Below are 14,939 nucleotides of genomic sequence, written 5' to 3' on the forward strand. Positions count from 1 at the left end.
ACCGCCGCGGCCCGAGCAGCGCATAGGATTCCCTCCGGGCCGCTGCCCAGCGCGACCCGGAAGGCAAGGACTCCGTGGGCGGGACTTCCGGATTGAGGGAAGCCCCGCGAGTAAGGAAACGCCGCCGGAGACGTCCAAGCAGCGTCGCGGCTGCCTGATCAGAGTGCTGCCGGTCCCGTGACAGACGACGGAGCCCGGAGGTGAGTGGGGGCCGCAGGAGGGCGATCCTTGTCTGTGAGCCCCGCGAGGCTCCAAGTGCCCTGCATACTCACTCTCGAGCCCCGAACGGGCTCCAACGACGGGGGCATTTGGTTCCAGAGCCGTGAAGGCTCCGGGGGCATTTTTTTTGAAAGAGTCCCCCGTGTGGGACTCCAACATACAGGGGCAGTCTTCTTAGTTTCTGAGCGCGAGGCGCTCCAACGACGGGGCCAGCATTTAAGCGCGAGTGCGCTCTCCCGCTTCTCAGGGGCACATTGTTTGAGAGCCCACGAGGCTCCCACGTTATTCGGGGGCATTTCATTGGTGATTCTGAGTCCCAGAGGTGACTCCAACGTCTGGGGGCATCACTTCTCGAGTCCCTGCGCAGGACTCTAACGTTGTGGGGCAGCCTTTCGCTTTTCTGAGTCCAGAGGGACTCCAACAGGGGGCATTCTTTTTGGCAGAGCCCAGGGGGGCTCCAAGGCATGCCATATTTGTTCTAAGGGCCCAGAGGTGCCCAGGCCCCAGTCCCTACAGCTGCCCAGCACTTAGTGGGCAGCTGCCACGTTTAGGTGGTGCCTTGTGCGCCTGGCTTGCGCAGCCTGCATAGTCGCTCCCTGATATCGCTGTATATTGGGTATTTCTGCGCCCAGAGAGGCCAGTTGGCCTGCGGACAGTTATCTTGTGTTGTGCTCTCCCCTAGGGCGCTTGGTGATTTTCATACATGTACTTTTTTGCGCCTGCGCAATGCCTTCATGATATTTTCTGTCATGTGCTTTGCTTTACACCTCTGAATGTTATGCACCATGTGTTTATGTGTTTAGACCCCTACAGGTATTGTGATACTTAGGTGGTTGTTTTTCCCCTAGTACAGGTGGTACTAGTGAGGTCCTAGTTCCCTGCGTGATATTCCTAAAGGTGGTTAGGGTTGCGTAGGTGGTACTTTCTGATACCAGTAGGTACTGGTTGTGTGCTATATGTTCTATTTTTAGTGCTACAGTGATTGTATGTGCTATGTTCTAAAATATTATTCCTATGTTCTAAGAGTGCTAATTCCGGACAGCGGTCCAGGTGGCCCTGTCCCCTGTATATATAATCCCTTGTAAATTCTGCCCGTGCCTGTTGGCACATTGTAGAGTGTGTGTTTTTATCTAATGTGTTGTGTATAATACAAAGGCTATTTTTATAGAATACCTTGTGTGGAGTTTCCTTTGTGGTGGGCCTTGGGTGTTGTTGCTGGGTGCGCGCGCAAACGCTTTACACATCGCCTCAGGGATAAGCCTGTCTGCTCGTGCCAAGCTACCAAGGGGGTGAGCAGGGGTTATCTTTGGCGTGTAACTTCCTTGCCCTGACTAGAGTGGTGGTTTCTGCCTGACTTTGGCGCAAGCCTTAGCCAACCAGAAATCCCATTTCTAACATTGGTGATCAGCGGTGGGATTTGGACTTGCGTTTGCGCTGTACCGCAGCGGCAACTGGCCGCATTACAAAACTCTGCATTTAGATAAATCACATGGTATAGGGATTATTGTTTTAAAGTTTGTTTTTAATTGTCATTTCTTTGGAAATGTGGTTTTGTGCACTGTGAGTTAGGTGTCCCTAGCTCGGGAGGGTAGATCATCCCCCTTAGTGCATTGTGTTTCTGGATTCACCAGAGGGTGGGATCCAGTGGTGGCAGCGTAATAGTGTCCTGTACATTTGTCCCCCGCCCTGCGCCCAGAGTTGGTACCTGTGTCACGTGGTGGTCAGGTTGAGGAATCAGGGGTGGTAGAAACTGCCTTACCAGTCCGAGGGGAGGGTTGTGTGTGTGGATGAATGGTGGGTGGCACTAGGCAAGTGAGTGTGAGTTCTCTGGGTTAGAGAGCTTGCTGAATCTTTTTGTGAATTGTGTGCTCCTGTGTGAAACTCAGACCCCTAGGTTCCCTGTATAATTGTTACCATAACGTCCGCCAGAATGGAGCCTGCTTGTGATCCCTATGAGCTAGCTTGGCGCCAGAGGCAGGAGTTAGAAAGGTACTGTACAGAGGAAGAGTCAGAAGAGGAGGTAGAGGATGACAATACCTGGACGCCAGTAGAGAGTGAGGACCCCATAGGTAGGGCGTCCCGTGCTGGGTCCAGCGTAGGAGGCAGCGCCTCATCCCTTTCCCTGTCCCCAGAGGAGTGGGAAGATAGGAGGAAAGAAAGGGAGCACCAGCTGGCGTTAGAGAAGCTCAGGTTAGAGCATGCTCAGGCTATGGCGCAGCTGGAGGCCAGGAAGCAACAGCGAGAGACTGAGTGGGTCTTGGCGCGGGAGAGGTTAGAGGAGGCTGAGAGGGCCTCCACCAGAGGCAAAGTAGCTCTGGAGGGTAGACTATCCCCTGCGCGCAGTTTTACCTTTCTGGGCTCCCCAGGGAGGGTTGAGTCCAGTGGTAGTAGCGATGTAGATTCCAGTGTAGGAAATCCCAGTCCCAGTTCCCCCAGTCTGGTACCTGTTCCCCAGGAGGAGGAGTTAAGGTTGAAATTCAGGGGCAGTAGGAAACTGTCTCACCAGTCTTGGGAGGAGTTTGTGGATGAATGTGAGGATGCACTGTTTGATTGGATAAGAGTTCCCGCAGAATCTGATTATGATAAACTGTGTGATCTGATTCTCAGAGAACACCTGCTCAATTGTTGTGCACCGGGGTTGCGCCAACACCTGTTGGGGTGTGGGGTGTCTGCCCCATTTGAGCTTGGAGATGAAGCAGAGCGCTGGGAAAGGGCTAGAGGTTCTCTAGAGTCATTAGGGAGTGACTCCAAAAGTAGTGGGTCAGGTATCTTCCAGCCCAGCGTGGTGGAAGAGGCTCAGTGTAGCCCAGCTAGGTCCCAGGATAGCGAGGAGGGTGTAGGGGCTCACTGCCTGGCTCAGTGGAGCAGGAGTGAGAGGGTGACCGAGGGTCCCCGGACGTACGAAACCCTGCCTCAGGACTTGGATGGTTCCATGAGGGAACACCAAGTTGGGGACCTAGGCTGTCCTGTTAGCCCATTTGAGGGAGATCTCCTGGTGAGTAGAGGACCTGGAGCACCTGTAACCAGGGCTCCTGTGGTTCTAGAGTCTGGCAGTACCGCTCCGGTAGGGAGGGTACAGGAGTCCAGTGTGAGGAGTGATTGGGGGATGAGTTTCCCAGTGGAAGAGCCTGTGGGTCAGGGACTACCCAGTTGGGCTAGGATCCCGTGTAGTGACCAGGGTGGCACCACTTCTGTTCTGGGGGATCTCCGCGCACTGTCAGGTGGACAGGGGACGGGAGATCAGCGCCAGACAGACAGTCGCTCGACATATGTGTCCTTTGATAGCCTCAGGGGGATGGAGTGGAAATCCCCAGAAGTCCTGGAGTGCCAGGCAATTATTCCACCAAAGGTTCTAGGCCGGAGGTTGGGAGGCCAGGTTCAGGATCAGCCTGACCTGAAGGGTGGGACGTCTGTAACCAGCGTCCCGACCAGTTCTTCTTCCAGAGGTACCGCCCCAGTTGGTAGGGAGCAGGGCTCTGGAAGGGGGTGCAGAGGGTGGGAGAGCCCACCTCTGCCCCCGGTACAACCTGAGGGGTTAAACCCTGGGTTGGAATGGCGTTCTAGGTGTACCCCTCGCCAGAGGAGGAGGAACCCTAGGAGAAGAGGTAGGGGGAGGAGAGCTTTCCCTGAGACTCCTGGTCCGCCTGAGGGTGTAGACCCTAGGCTGGAGAACCAGTGGCAGTCTAGTCCTGTCTTTCAGAGAGGAAGAGTGGAGAATGGCCGCTATGTGCCAGGGGTTACTACCCCCCACTCTGTGGTTAGGCAAAGACCAGTGGCACCTGGGTGGCCTAGGGCCTGGTCTTGGCCGCGGACAGCTTGGGAGTACCAGTGGGGTAGCCCAGTTGGTCCAGACAGTGGTGTTAAAAAGAATTCCATGGGTTCACCGTGGCGTAGAACCGGAGGGTGTCCATGCAGTTGCGGGCCCGCGTCCGTGTTCTATCGCCCCAAGCAGGGAAGTCCATCACGGTGGTGATTGGTCTGCCCTGCGTTTTGGCTGGAAGGGGGTTGTGTTGGACTTGGCCCTTCTGGCAGGTTCACCCCTGAACTTTTTTCTTTTTACTGATGACTTGGTGTGGTGATTGTTTGGTTTCTGCGCACTTTCCCTGTGTCCCAGGGTAAAGTGCGTGCGGGCTCTGAGTGCATGTGGTGAGATAGGCCTGCCCTCCCATAGGAATGCATGAGGAATGTATGTGTCCCTAGTAGTTCCTGATGCGTGGGGTGTGCAGGCCCGAGTTTGGTATGTGCGGACTCGTGGGAGTGAATGCTGCGCGATGATGTGTGCGGCGTGTATGTACCTAGTGTGGAAGTGCCACTTCTAGAAGTGGGCACTTCTGTGTGCAGTGTGTCTGTCGCGTGATTGGCTGGTCATGTCATGTGACGGGCTAGGGATTCCCCAGTGTCAGGATGAGTCACCCAGTGGTGAATGGGGAGATCAGCAGCTAGATGGGTGGGAGGAGTCCACCTGGGTCCTGAATAGGACAGGGTTTTCCAAACACAATGCTGGCCCCGCCCCCTGTGGTGTGACTGACGACCCTAGCCCTTCCAGTGAATAGAGTGAGGGGCTGAGCACATCAAGGGTGCTCCCCAACCAGCTGCGACTGGTTTTCCCCCTCACCCTGAACCCAGAACAAAGGGTTTGCCTGTATAAAAATGGGGCTGTGTCCCCACAGAAACTGTTCTCTGCCAGGATCTTACCTGAGGGGGGGCTGCTGCTGCTGCTGCTGGACCAGAGGACCGCCACTTGGACTACCTCCCTGCCTGGAGGCCCAGTGAGCTGGCTCTGGGTCCAGCCTTGCCCCCCACCCCTGCCCTGCTGCATGCAGGGAAGAACTTTGCTTGGATCCCTCATAGCGCTGGGAGCGCTGGATGTGTTCCCCTAAGTGCCTGCAAGCGCTTTCCTGCTCCCCAAAGCGCCTGGGAGCGCTTTCATTTGCCTTATAGCGCTAGGAGCGCTTTATGTGGGCCCCTAAGCGCCTGGGAGCGCTTTCACTGGCGTCGTAGCGCTAGGAGCGCTTTATTCTGGAGGCCGGTGCCCACCCGGCATTGTGGTGCGTTAGCGGGTGCCCACCCCGCTTAATTGATAATTTACGTTGCGGGTGCCCACCCCGTTCATTTCCCTTACGTCGCGGGTGCCCACCCCGCGACGCGAAACTATTGCCGGAATCACCGCCGCGGCCCGAGCAGCGCATAGGATTCCCTCCGGGCCGCTGCCCAGCGCGACCCGGAAGGCAAGGACTCCGTGGGCGGGACTTCCGGATTGAGGGAAGCCCCGCGAGTAAGGAAACGCCGCCGGAGACGTCCAAGCAGCGTCGCGGCTGCCTGATCAGAGTGCTGCCGGTCCCGTGACAGACGACGGAGCCCGGAGGTGAGTGGGGGCCGCAGGAGGGCGATCCTTGTCTGTGAGCCCCGCGAGGCTCCAAGTGCCCTGCATACTCACTCTCGAGCCCCGAACGGGCTCCAACGACGGGGGCATTTGGTTCCAGAGCCGTGAAGGCTCCGGGGGCATTTTTTGTGAAAGAGTCCCCCGTGTGGGACTCCAACATACAGGGGCAGTCTTCTTAGTTTCTGAGCGCGAGGCGCTCCAACGACGGGGCCAGCATTTAAGCGCGAGTGCGCTCTCCCGCTTCTCAGGGGCACATTGTTTGAGAGCCCACGAGGCTCCCACGTTATTCGGGGGCATTTCATTGGTGATTCTGAGTCCCAGAGGTGACTCCAACGTCTGGGGGCATCACTTCTCGAGTCCCTGCGCAGGACTCTAACGTTGTGGGGCAGCCTTTCGCTTTTCTGAGTCCAGAGGGACTCCAACAGGGGGCATTCTTTTTGGCAGAGCCCAGGGGGGCTCCAAGGCATGCCATATTTGTTCTAAGGGCCCAGAGGTGCCCAGGCCCCAGTCCCTACAGCTGCCCAGCACTTAGTGGGCAGCTGCCACGTTTAGGTGGTGCCTTGTGCGCCTGGCTTGCGCAGCCTGCATAGTCGCTCCCTGATATCGCTGTATATTGGGTATTTCTGCGCCCAGAGAGGCCAGTTGGCCTGCGGACAGTTATCTTGTGTTGTGCCCTCCCCTAGGGCGCTTGGTGATTTTCATACATGTACTTTTTTGCGCCTGCGCAATGCCTTCATGATATTTTCTGTCATGTGCTTTGCTTTACACCTCTGAATGTTATGCACCATGTGTTTATGTGTTTAGACCCCTACAGGTATTGTGATACTTAGGTGGTTGTTTTTCCCCTAGTACAGGTGGTACTAGTGAGGTCCTAGTTCCCTGTGTGATATTCCTAAAGGTGGTTAGGGTTGCGTAGGTGGTACTTTCTGATACCAGTAGGTACTGGTTGTGTGCTATATGTTCTATTTTTAGTGCTACAGTGATTGTATGTGCTATGTTCTAAAATATTATTCCTATGTTCTAAGAGTGCTAATTCCAGACAGCGGTCCAGGTGGCCCTGTCCCCTGTATATATAATCCCTTGTAAATTCTGCCCGTGCCTGTTGGCACATTGTAGAGTGTGTGTTTTTATCTAATGTGTTGTGTATAATACAAAGGCTATTTTTATAGAATACCTTGTGTGGAGTTTCCTTTGTGGTGGGCCTTGGGTGTTGTTGCTGGGTGCGCGCGCAAACGCTTTACACATCGCCTCAGGGATAAGCCTGTCTGCTCGTGCCAAGCTACCAAGGGGGTGAGCAGGGGTTATCTTTGGCGTGTAACTTCCTTGCCCTGACTAGAGTGGTGGTTTCTGCCTGACTTTGGCGCAAGCCTTAGCCAACCAGAAATCCCATTTCTAACACAACCCAGCTGTGTTAGACGAGTAAGGGTCAGTTACTCTAGGTAGAATGTAGAATTGACATAAGTAAAATAAAAGCATAGTGCTTTGCCACAACAAGGATAGCAGGGACATGTACTGTAAACATAATGTAAAACTGACATTAATGAAAGGTCTTTATATTGTATTCACAACAGCCATACGAGTAAAGGAAGTGACTGGTACTATAAACATAATGGAGCTCCCCCGACATTATTGAAAGATGCATATTTAACACAGTACGGTCAGAGGAAGAAGGGAGAGTTTATGTGAGACACGCATGGTTCATTTGCCCAGACCAGAGCAGCAGAGAATGGGACTTGTAAGATAAGCATAATTTAAATATGACATTATTGAAAGATGTATATATTCAACACAGCTGTGTTAGGGGAGTAGGGGTCAGTTGCTATAGGCAGAATATATAATTGACATTAGGTAAGAATATGCATAGTGCTTTGCTACACCAAGGATAGCGGGGACATGTACTGTAAACATAATGTAAAACTGACATTAATGAAAGGTCTTTGTATTATATTCACAACAGCCACACGAGTAAAGAAACTTACTGGAACTATAAACATAATGTAGCTCTGACATTATTGAAAGATGCATAATAAACACTGCTATGTTACAGGATTAAGGGTTAGTTACTATAGACATAATATGGAATTTACTTAAGTAAAATATATGCATAGTGCTTTGCCACAACAAGGTTAGCGTCACAAGTACTCTAAACATAATGTAAAACTGACATGAATGAAAGTAGCTCATAGAGTATTGAGATCACACATATTAGCAAAGAAAGTGACTGGTACTATAAACATGATGGAGCGCTGACATTATTGAAAGATGCATATTCAGAAAGGTCCGAGGAAGAATGGAGAGTTACCATAAATATAAAGTAGATAAAAGGAATGCATTGTGTCTTTATTACAGACAGGATAGAGCAGGAAGAGACAGGTAGTTTAAACATAATGTAGAACTGACATTTATCATACACGTTTGGAGAGGAAAGAAGATGCTGTTAAGAAAATGAAATACAGACCCGGCGTTAATAAAATGTATACACAATACATTCTCTAGGAATATGAAGAAAGGAACCCATCTTATATACACACTGTACACTGAAGTGAACGATACAGTGGCACAGACTTTGAAAAACAGTCAAAATGGCGGATGTGATGATGGGAACCACGGTGAAGAGTTTGGAGAACAAACCAGGTCACAATATTGCAAACACCACTGCTGCTGCCTCACTAGAGGTACAGCTGAAATCCCCTATGGACTGTTTTGCTGCTGCAGGCAGACACCATAGTTAAAATGCTCTTTTGATTGAAATTGCCAGCTGCTGAATACATAAGTGGTTTCCTCTGTAGTGGCCTTTAACCACAGATGGGCTCACTGAGAGCGACAGATATTACCAGGCTGCTTCCAAACAAACATTCACCATTGTCCATTCTCTATTCCCCATTGTCTCATTTCATTCAGTATTCTCCATAGTACATTCTTCATTCTCCATTTCCAATTCTCCATAGTCGATTTTCCCTTATACATTGTCGATTTTTCATTGTATATTCACATTTTCCATTCTCTATTTTCGATTGACCATTCTCTAGTTTCCATATTTTATTTTCATACACTATTCTCTGTTGTCCATTCTTCATTCTTTGTACTCCGTTGGCCATTTTCATTCTCCATTGTCTAGTTTCCATTGTGTATTCTCATTATCCATGCACTGTTTTCCATTGTCCATTCTCTATTCTCCATTGGCTATTTTCATTCAATATTCTCCATTGTCCATTTTCAATTGTCTATTTTCCATTCTTATTTTTCCATTGGGCATTCTCATTCTCAATTTTCCATTGTCCGTTCTCCAATGTCCATTGTCCATTCTCTATTTTCCACTATCTCATTTAATTCACTGTTTTCTGTGGTCCATTCTCCATTCTTTGTTCTCCATTGCCTTTTCTCCATTGTCCATTATCCATTGTCTTTTTTCCATTCTTCGCTTGCTATAATCTATTTTCCATTATATATTCTCCATTCTCCATTTTTCATTGCCAATCTCCAAAGTCCATTCTCTATTTTCCTTTGTCAATTTTTGTTCACTATTCTCCACTATTTATTCTTCTCTTTTCTTCGCCTATTCTCATTCTCCACCGTCCATTTTCCATTGTCCTTTCCCTCTACTCATTATCTTCTAGACGTTGAGATCTCTGGGGAAAGCTCCAGCTGGATCAGCACAACCATTGCAAAAGTGAGATTTCTGCACGCCGACCCATATTTAAAGAAAGGACTTCCTTTACATGGACAGGTTTGTTCCTTATGTGTACGCATCATGGTCTAAATGTCATCTTGTATGAAACAATTCCATATGGATTGAAGAAGGATGGTTTTACTGTTGTTGCTGTTAGATCTCTGTTGCATATATATTCTTTCTGTATACTTGCTTTTCTATCATTTGAGATACGTGAGCCACAATGTGAACACATGGAAACCCCACTGGAGATACCAGCAGATCACCTTTTCAAGTAGAACGCATAATAAATGTAGTATGATGTTCACAAATTTTGGTACAAAAGTTAGGCTTTTGACTTTAGTCCTCTAGGTGGAATGATGCCAGAGTATGGAGTAATAAGTATTGTGATACCATGATATTGTAGTCAAAATATCGATGACCGAAATATCAAGAAGTTAAGTATATATAGGTAAGGATGTATTTATTATATTTAACTTCACATCCAGGTATGTACAAATCTACATTCATTTATTCTAGGGATACATAGATCTGAAAGATGCATAGATGTGATGTTAAGAATAGTAAATGTATCATTATCTATACATAATTAACTTGGCCATATTTAGTCATCAGTATTTTGTCAGTGGTAATGTGGAATGGTGTGCAGGCTAGTTAGATGGCCTTGAGATGCTTTTGCCTCTGCAGGACCATGATTCTCTTATGTCTCTGCCATCATTTTATAAATGAAAACTGTAAACAATCGAACGAGTTCATGTATAGACCTTTCCTGTTCCTATGGTACATGATGCAGTAGGGACTGGCTTGACTGTCCAGGATGCACTTTTGTGTCTTCTACACTATACAAGTGGCCACTTCTGACTATTATCAATGTCTGACTCTACAACATTCTCAACACTTTCTGTAATGTGTTCACTTATCCCACTGTTACCACAGGAGGTCTTGACATACAAGAATGTCCGTAAGTCCCATCTCTATGTGTTGCATGGCATGTTGCAAGACTGAAATAGACACATTATGGAGTCCTTCCACCTTCATCACGTGGACTGGGTATACGACTTATTTCATTTGCTTTGGCATACAATGTAGCCATGCCCTACACAGTGAACTCTGATTCTTTTCTTTCTGCACTATATCATTAAGAACAGATGTAATGGACTAACTGTCGATGTGCCAGAACACATTTTAGAGGATAAGTAGACATTCAATAAAACATATAAAATAGATGGTTCTCACACATGGTCAGGATTTCTTTCTTACATTATGAGTACCTTTTGCCATCATGCACCTCTCTCCATTAGTCTGTCTCTATTAGACAGTGTGATGGTGACAGATCTAATGATCTGTCACCATCACACCATCTAATGATCTAATGATCTGAGCCTGTCCCTCCATTTGTCTTCCCTTTTAGACAGTGTGATGGTGAGAGACCTCAGTAAATTTAAGTTATGCCTGTCTGCCCCTATGTTATCTCATTTACTCACTGTGTTAGGGATACACCTAATGGATCCTGAATTGCATCTTTTTCTCCTTCAGTCTGTGTCTTATAGAAAATGTAATGGGGATAGACCTGATGACCTTGAGTTATGTCTGGCTTTTCATTACGTTTTATCCAATTTAGAGTTTGGTTGATAGGTACTCTATCACAAACGTGGCAGATATACTGTCTTCTTTATTACAAGTGCATTAGGATATAATGCACTTTTAATAAGTTGATTGGGATATCCGTTACATTTGTGATGAGTACACATCCGCCCAACTTTAAATCAAGCCCTATGTCTCTTTTACACATTGTGTTAGGAGATAGACCTGATGGCTCTTGAGATACTTCAGTCTTTCCATTTCTCTGACTCTTTTACAAACAAACAAACAAACCTGATGGATCTTGAGTTGCATCTGTCTCTCTATTAGTTTGTCTTTTGTAATTAGTTTGTTAGTGAATACATTGTCAACCTTGATTTGTATCTGTCTCTCATTTAGATTGTCTCTGTTAGAGGGCAATGATGATAGTGGTTATGTTATGTTTACCTACATGACTGTGTTTCTATTCCAGAATACGATTGGAATATTCTCAGTCAACCTTGCATTACATCTGTTTCTCTATTAGTCTGTGTCTTTTTGATGGTGTGAAGGTGATAGACGTGATGAACTTTGAGTAACTTTTGTCTCTCCATCCGTCTCGGTAAACACTGTAGTGAGGATACATCTGATGTACCTTGAGTCATCTGTGTCTTGCATTAGTCTGTCTCTTTCGACAGTGTAATGAGATAGAGTTGATGGACTTTGATTAATGTCGGTAATTTGATTATTCTGTCTGTGTGACTCAATGTAACATGGATAGCCCCAATTGATCTCTCTCTTCATTAACATGTTGAAACATGTGGTTGGAACATGTAAAAAAAGACACTTCAATGATTGAGGGTTCCTCGTGTCTCCCTAAAACTGTTACTACACACCAAATGATGGCTACCCTCATTTGACTCACTCATTATGGAGACAATGAGTCCCAAGTGTCTTAGCATTACTATTGTCAGGAAGGTGCAATTATTATAGTACGTAGCGGGGGTGTCAGAAAATGAGGATGTGATGCATCTTTGTCCATGTTTAATGGCATGTACATGTTACCACAGCAGGAAGTGATGATATTAAATTATCTTCTATTCAGCCAATACTTTTCTTGCTGCTGGAAGGCACTGGTATAAACATTTCCTTTCACAGATCCTGTTGGAGGACACTGCTGGGGCCCCATTGGCCAACAAGACAGTGACCCTTTCTGTGGGCCATGGAGACACCAAATTCAACTACACAACGGACCATAAGGGCAAAGCGTGCTTTTCTGTTGACACCTCATCTCATACCACCTTGAATCTCTTGATACGGGTAAGTGAGCTCCCAGAATTAGAAAAGGGGCAAAAGCTAACCGATCAAGTAAAATCATCACAGTAAAAAAGGCTCAGTGGATGGGTATTTTGAAACGTCATTTGGGTAAACTTTACAGGATGGGCAAGTTCTTAGGAACTAGGAGATACTGGTGTTTTTTGACACCGTTCTAATTACTAAAGTGTGCCTTTTTCAAGTAACTATACCAAATGCACTTGGATTATACACATACATAGGCACTAACTGCAGCTCCACAAAACAAACAATGAAAGCTGTCCCAAACTAAATATAGTCTCACTTTCCCGGAGGGGGGGCGGGGACCGGTGGGTTATCTCTTTATTGAATTTTCTAAATCCCAAATATAAAGTCCATTGTCCTGGTCATCACTTTGGAATGGGTTAATGCCATTACCACCCGCCACCAGATCTAAAATTTAATAAATTTGCTTTGTCCTCCCTGAAAGAGGCAGGGCAACTTTATGATGTATTGGCAGCCAAGAAATTTCAGTAACAGCACAGTGTTTTCATGGATAAGGCAGGAAAAGTTTCCAAAGTGCAATCAGCTGAATGTTAATGTTTCATCAGGGGAAATCATTAAATTATTCTGCATTGCATGACAGACACTCTTTTGGCAAGTTTCCAAGGTCACAAAATGCCCCCATACTGAAATGTCATCTGTGAATGCCCTGGATGCATGTTAAATTACACAAAGGTTTGGATAAAGTCAGTGGCACTGATGAGGTTTGGCAAATTCACAATTTGCCAAAATGAAAATTTCCAACCCATTGTCAAATGCACCAGCAGGCCCCTGCCCAAACCTAGCTAATAGAACAGCTGCAATATTGCCACCACTGCTTGTGGATCCATAGAAATGGCATCAAAGCAATATATGACTTACAGGCTATGCTAATCTTTGCATCTTGAAAAGAGGCTGATGAAGAGATAGTCACCTGCATAGAGTTGGAAATATAACCATGGCCACATATGAGGAAAGAAAAGTAAAGGTTAGGACTGGAATCAAGGGTGCACTTTGAACAGCAGAAGATGACCATCATTGCTATGGACTCTTACCTTACTGGCGGTGTCACGTGAAATGTCGCTTCTCTTTATGATCTTCTGATTCTAGTCAGTCAAATAAATTCACATCAAGAGAATGTCAAAAACTTCAATCAAGACTACCTGTACCTGTCATTAGTGTATATCCACAACATTCAAGGTGTATTCCTGCCATTTAGGTCTTCCTATGTGGAATCCAAGCCAGATTTGTACCAGTCAGCATCAACCTGGATCCTCAGGCAGTGCAGTTGATCGACGGAGAGTGACCTTTCCTATCCCTAAGTAGAGTCTGGGATGTCCAAAACAGATGCATCTAATATCCCTAGCCACTTTCATTTGGGTTTGCATTAATGTTTGGGGAGTATTAAGCAGTGGTTTAACCATGATAGTGTGCATTGTTTGCTATACCCCTTTCTACCTGAGGTTATAGTTTATCATCTTACTATTAATTATGTTCTTTTATGTTAATACTGTTCTGGAGCTGCCATTACACTTTTCCAAGGAGCTTGTCAGAGGGTGATATTAACTGAAATCCCTCAGTTTAAGGCATGGAGCTAGACACTGAGCCATATGGTATTGTTTTTGCTAAGAGAATAATGAAAAAATTACAAAATATTACCCATTGCTTTCTTCACTTCACAAACAATAATTTTTAAGCTCAGCCTTTTGTCATTTGCAGTTGTTCTTTGTTATTCCAAATCTAACGTGTAGATTGTGGATATTCATGTTAATACCACATATTTGGCACAGTATCTATCAGGGCAGCTCCAGATAGTTGTAGAACTTCAGCACTGTTAATTCTGTTTCACTTTTAATTTTATCAGGTTTCTTACAAGGACACAACCTACTGCAGAGATTCAGGATGGAGGTACCCTTCTTACAATGGCGACACTCACATGGCCAAGTACTTTTATTCTAAAAGCAACAGCTACGTGCAGATTAAACCCATCTATGACACTTTGGAGCCCGGCCACACACAGGACATCACTGTGCACTACATCCTGTCCTCTGAGGGCCAGGGAGAGAGCAAGGAGGTTGACTTTCATTACTTGGTAAGTAGACTTTAATGAGTTTGTGGTTACGTTGAACAATGGAATGACATATGATCGGTTGCCGTTCCCAATCCAAGACACTCCTTCTGACAGAGCCTCTTAAAAGACTGCTGAACAAAGGTGCATACTTTGGGTGTAATGAAGGTATAGCAGGAATCTTTTAAATGTGCTTCGGGTGTATCAGATTAGCAGCTATTTGGAAAACTTCAGAATAAAACAAAAATCTATATTTTTATAAAGTTTAGCTTATAAAAAAATCTAAATCAGTGTTTCCCAGACTTTTGAGAACAAGGACCTACTTTTTAGAACGAAATAAGTTCACGAACCACCTACCTCTAATGGACATAAGGGTTATTTTTTCAATGAAACTAAAGCATCATTTGGTAGTGCACTGTCGTTTACAGACAGCATATTTTCCATTAAAATGGCCACTAACTTTGCACAGGCATACAGTTTTACTGATAAATCTATATTGCACACAAATGATAATGTGTAGAAATGAGGTTCTGTGAATATTTATCAATTGTGCATCACCAATAAAGTGACGTTATTTGTTTTGTTCCTATTAAAATCTATGTTTCCAGTGCACTTCAGAATTACGAAAAATGTACTTCGGTTTTGCTTTCCTGGCTGCTAAATGCATACATATCATTCACAGGTATTTACTGTTTGTTGTGTGT

General features: G+C 46.3%; 1 protein-coding gene across 1 annotated transcript in view; it reads left to right on the forward strand.

Annotated features, from left to right (window-relative positions):
- The window catches only part of LOC146812899 (alpha-2-macroglobulin-like), a 225,325-nt gene that overhangs the window by 133,408 nt on the left and 76,978 nt on the right, over window positions 1–14,939 (forward strand). The window contains exons 10-12 of the mRNA XM_085619970.1: window positions 9,220–9,329; window positions 11,991–12,152; window positions 14,032–14,259. Of these exons, the coding sequence (XP_085476096.1) occupies window positions 9,220–9,329; window positions 11,991–12,152; window positions 14,032–14,259 (500 nt within the window). The remainder of the gene's footprint in view (window positions 1–9,219; window positions 9,330–11,990; window positions 12,153–14,031; window positions 14,260–14,939) is intronic.

The sequence above is a fragment of the Triturus cristatus genome, chromosome 7 (genome assembly GCF_964204655.1).
Source record: "Triturus cristatus chromosome 7, aTriCri1.1, whole genome shotgun sequence".
Taxonomy (NCBI): Eukaryota; Metazoa; Chordata; class Amphibia; order Caudata; family Salamandridae; genus Triturus; species Triturus cristatus.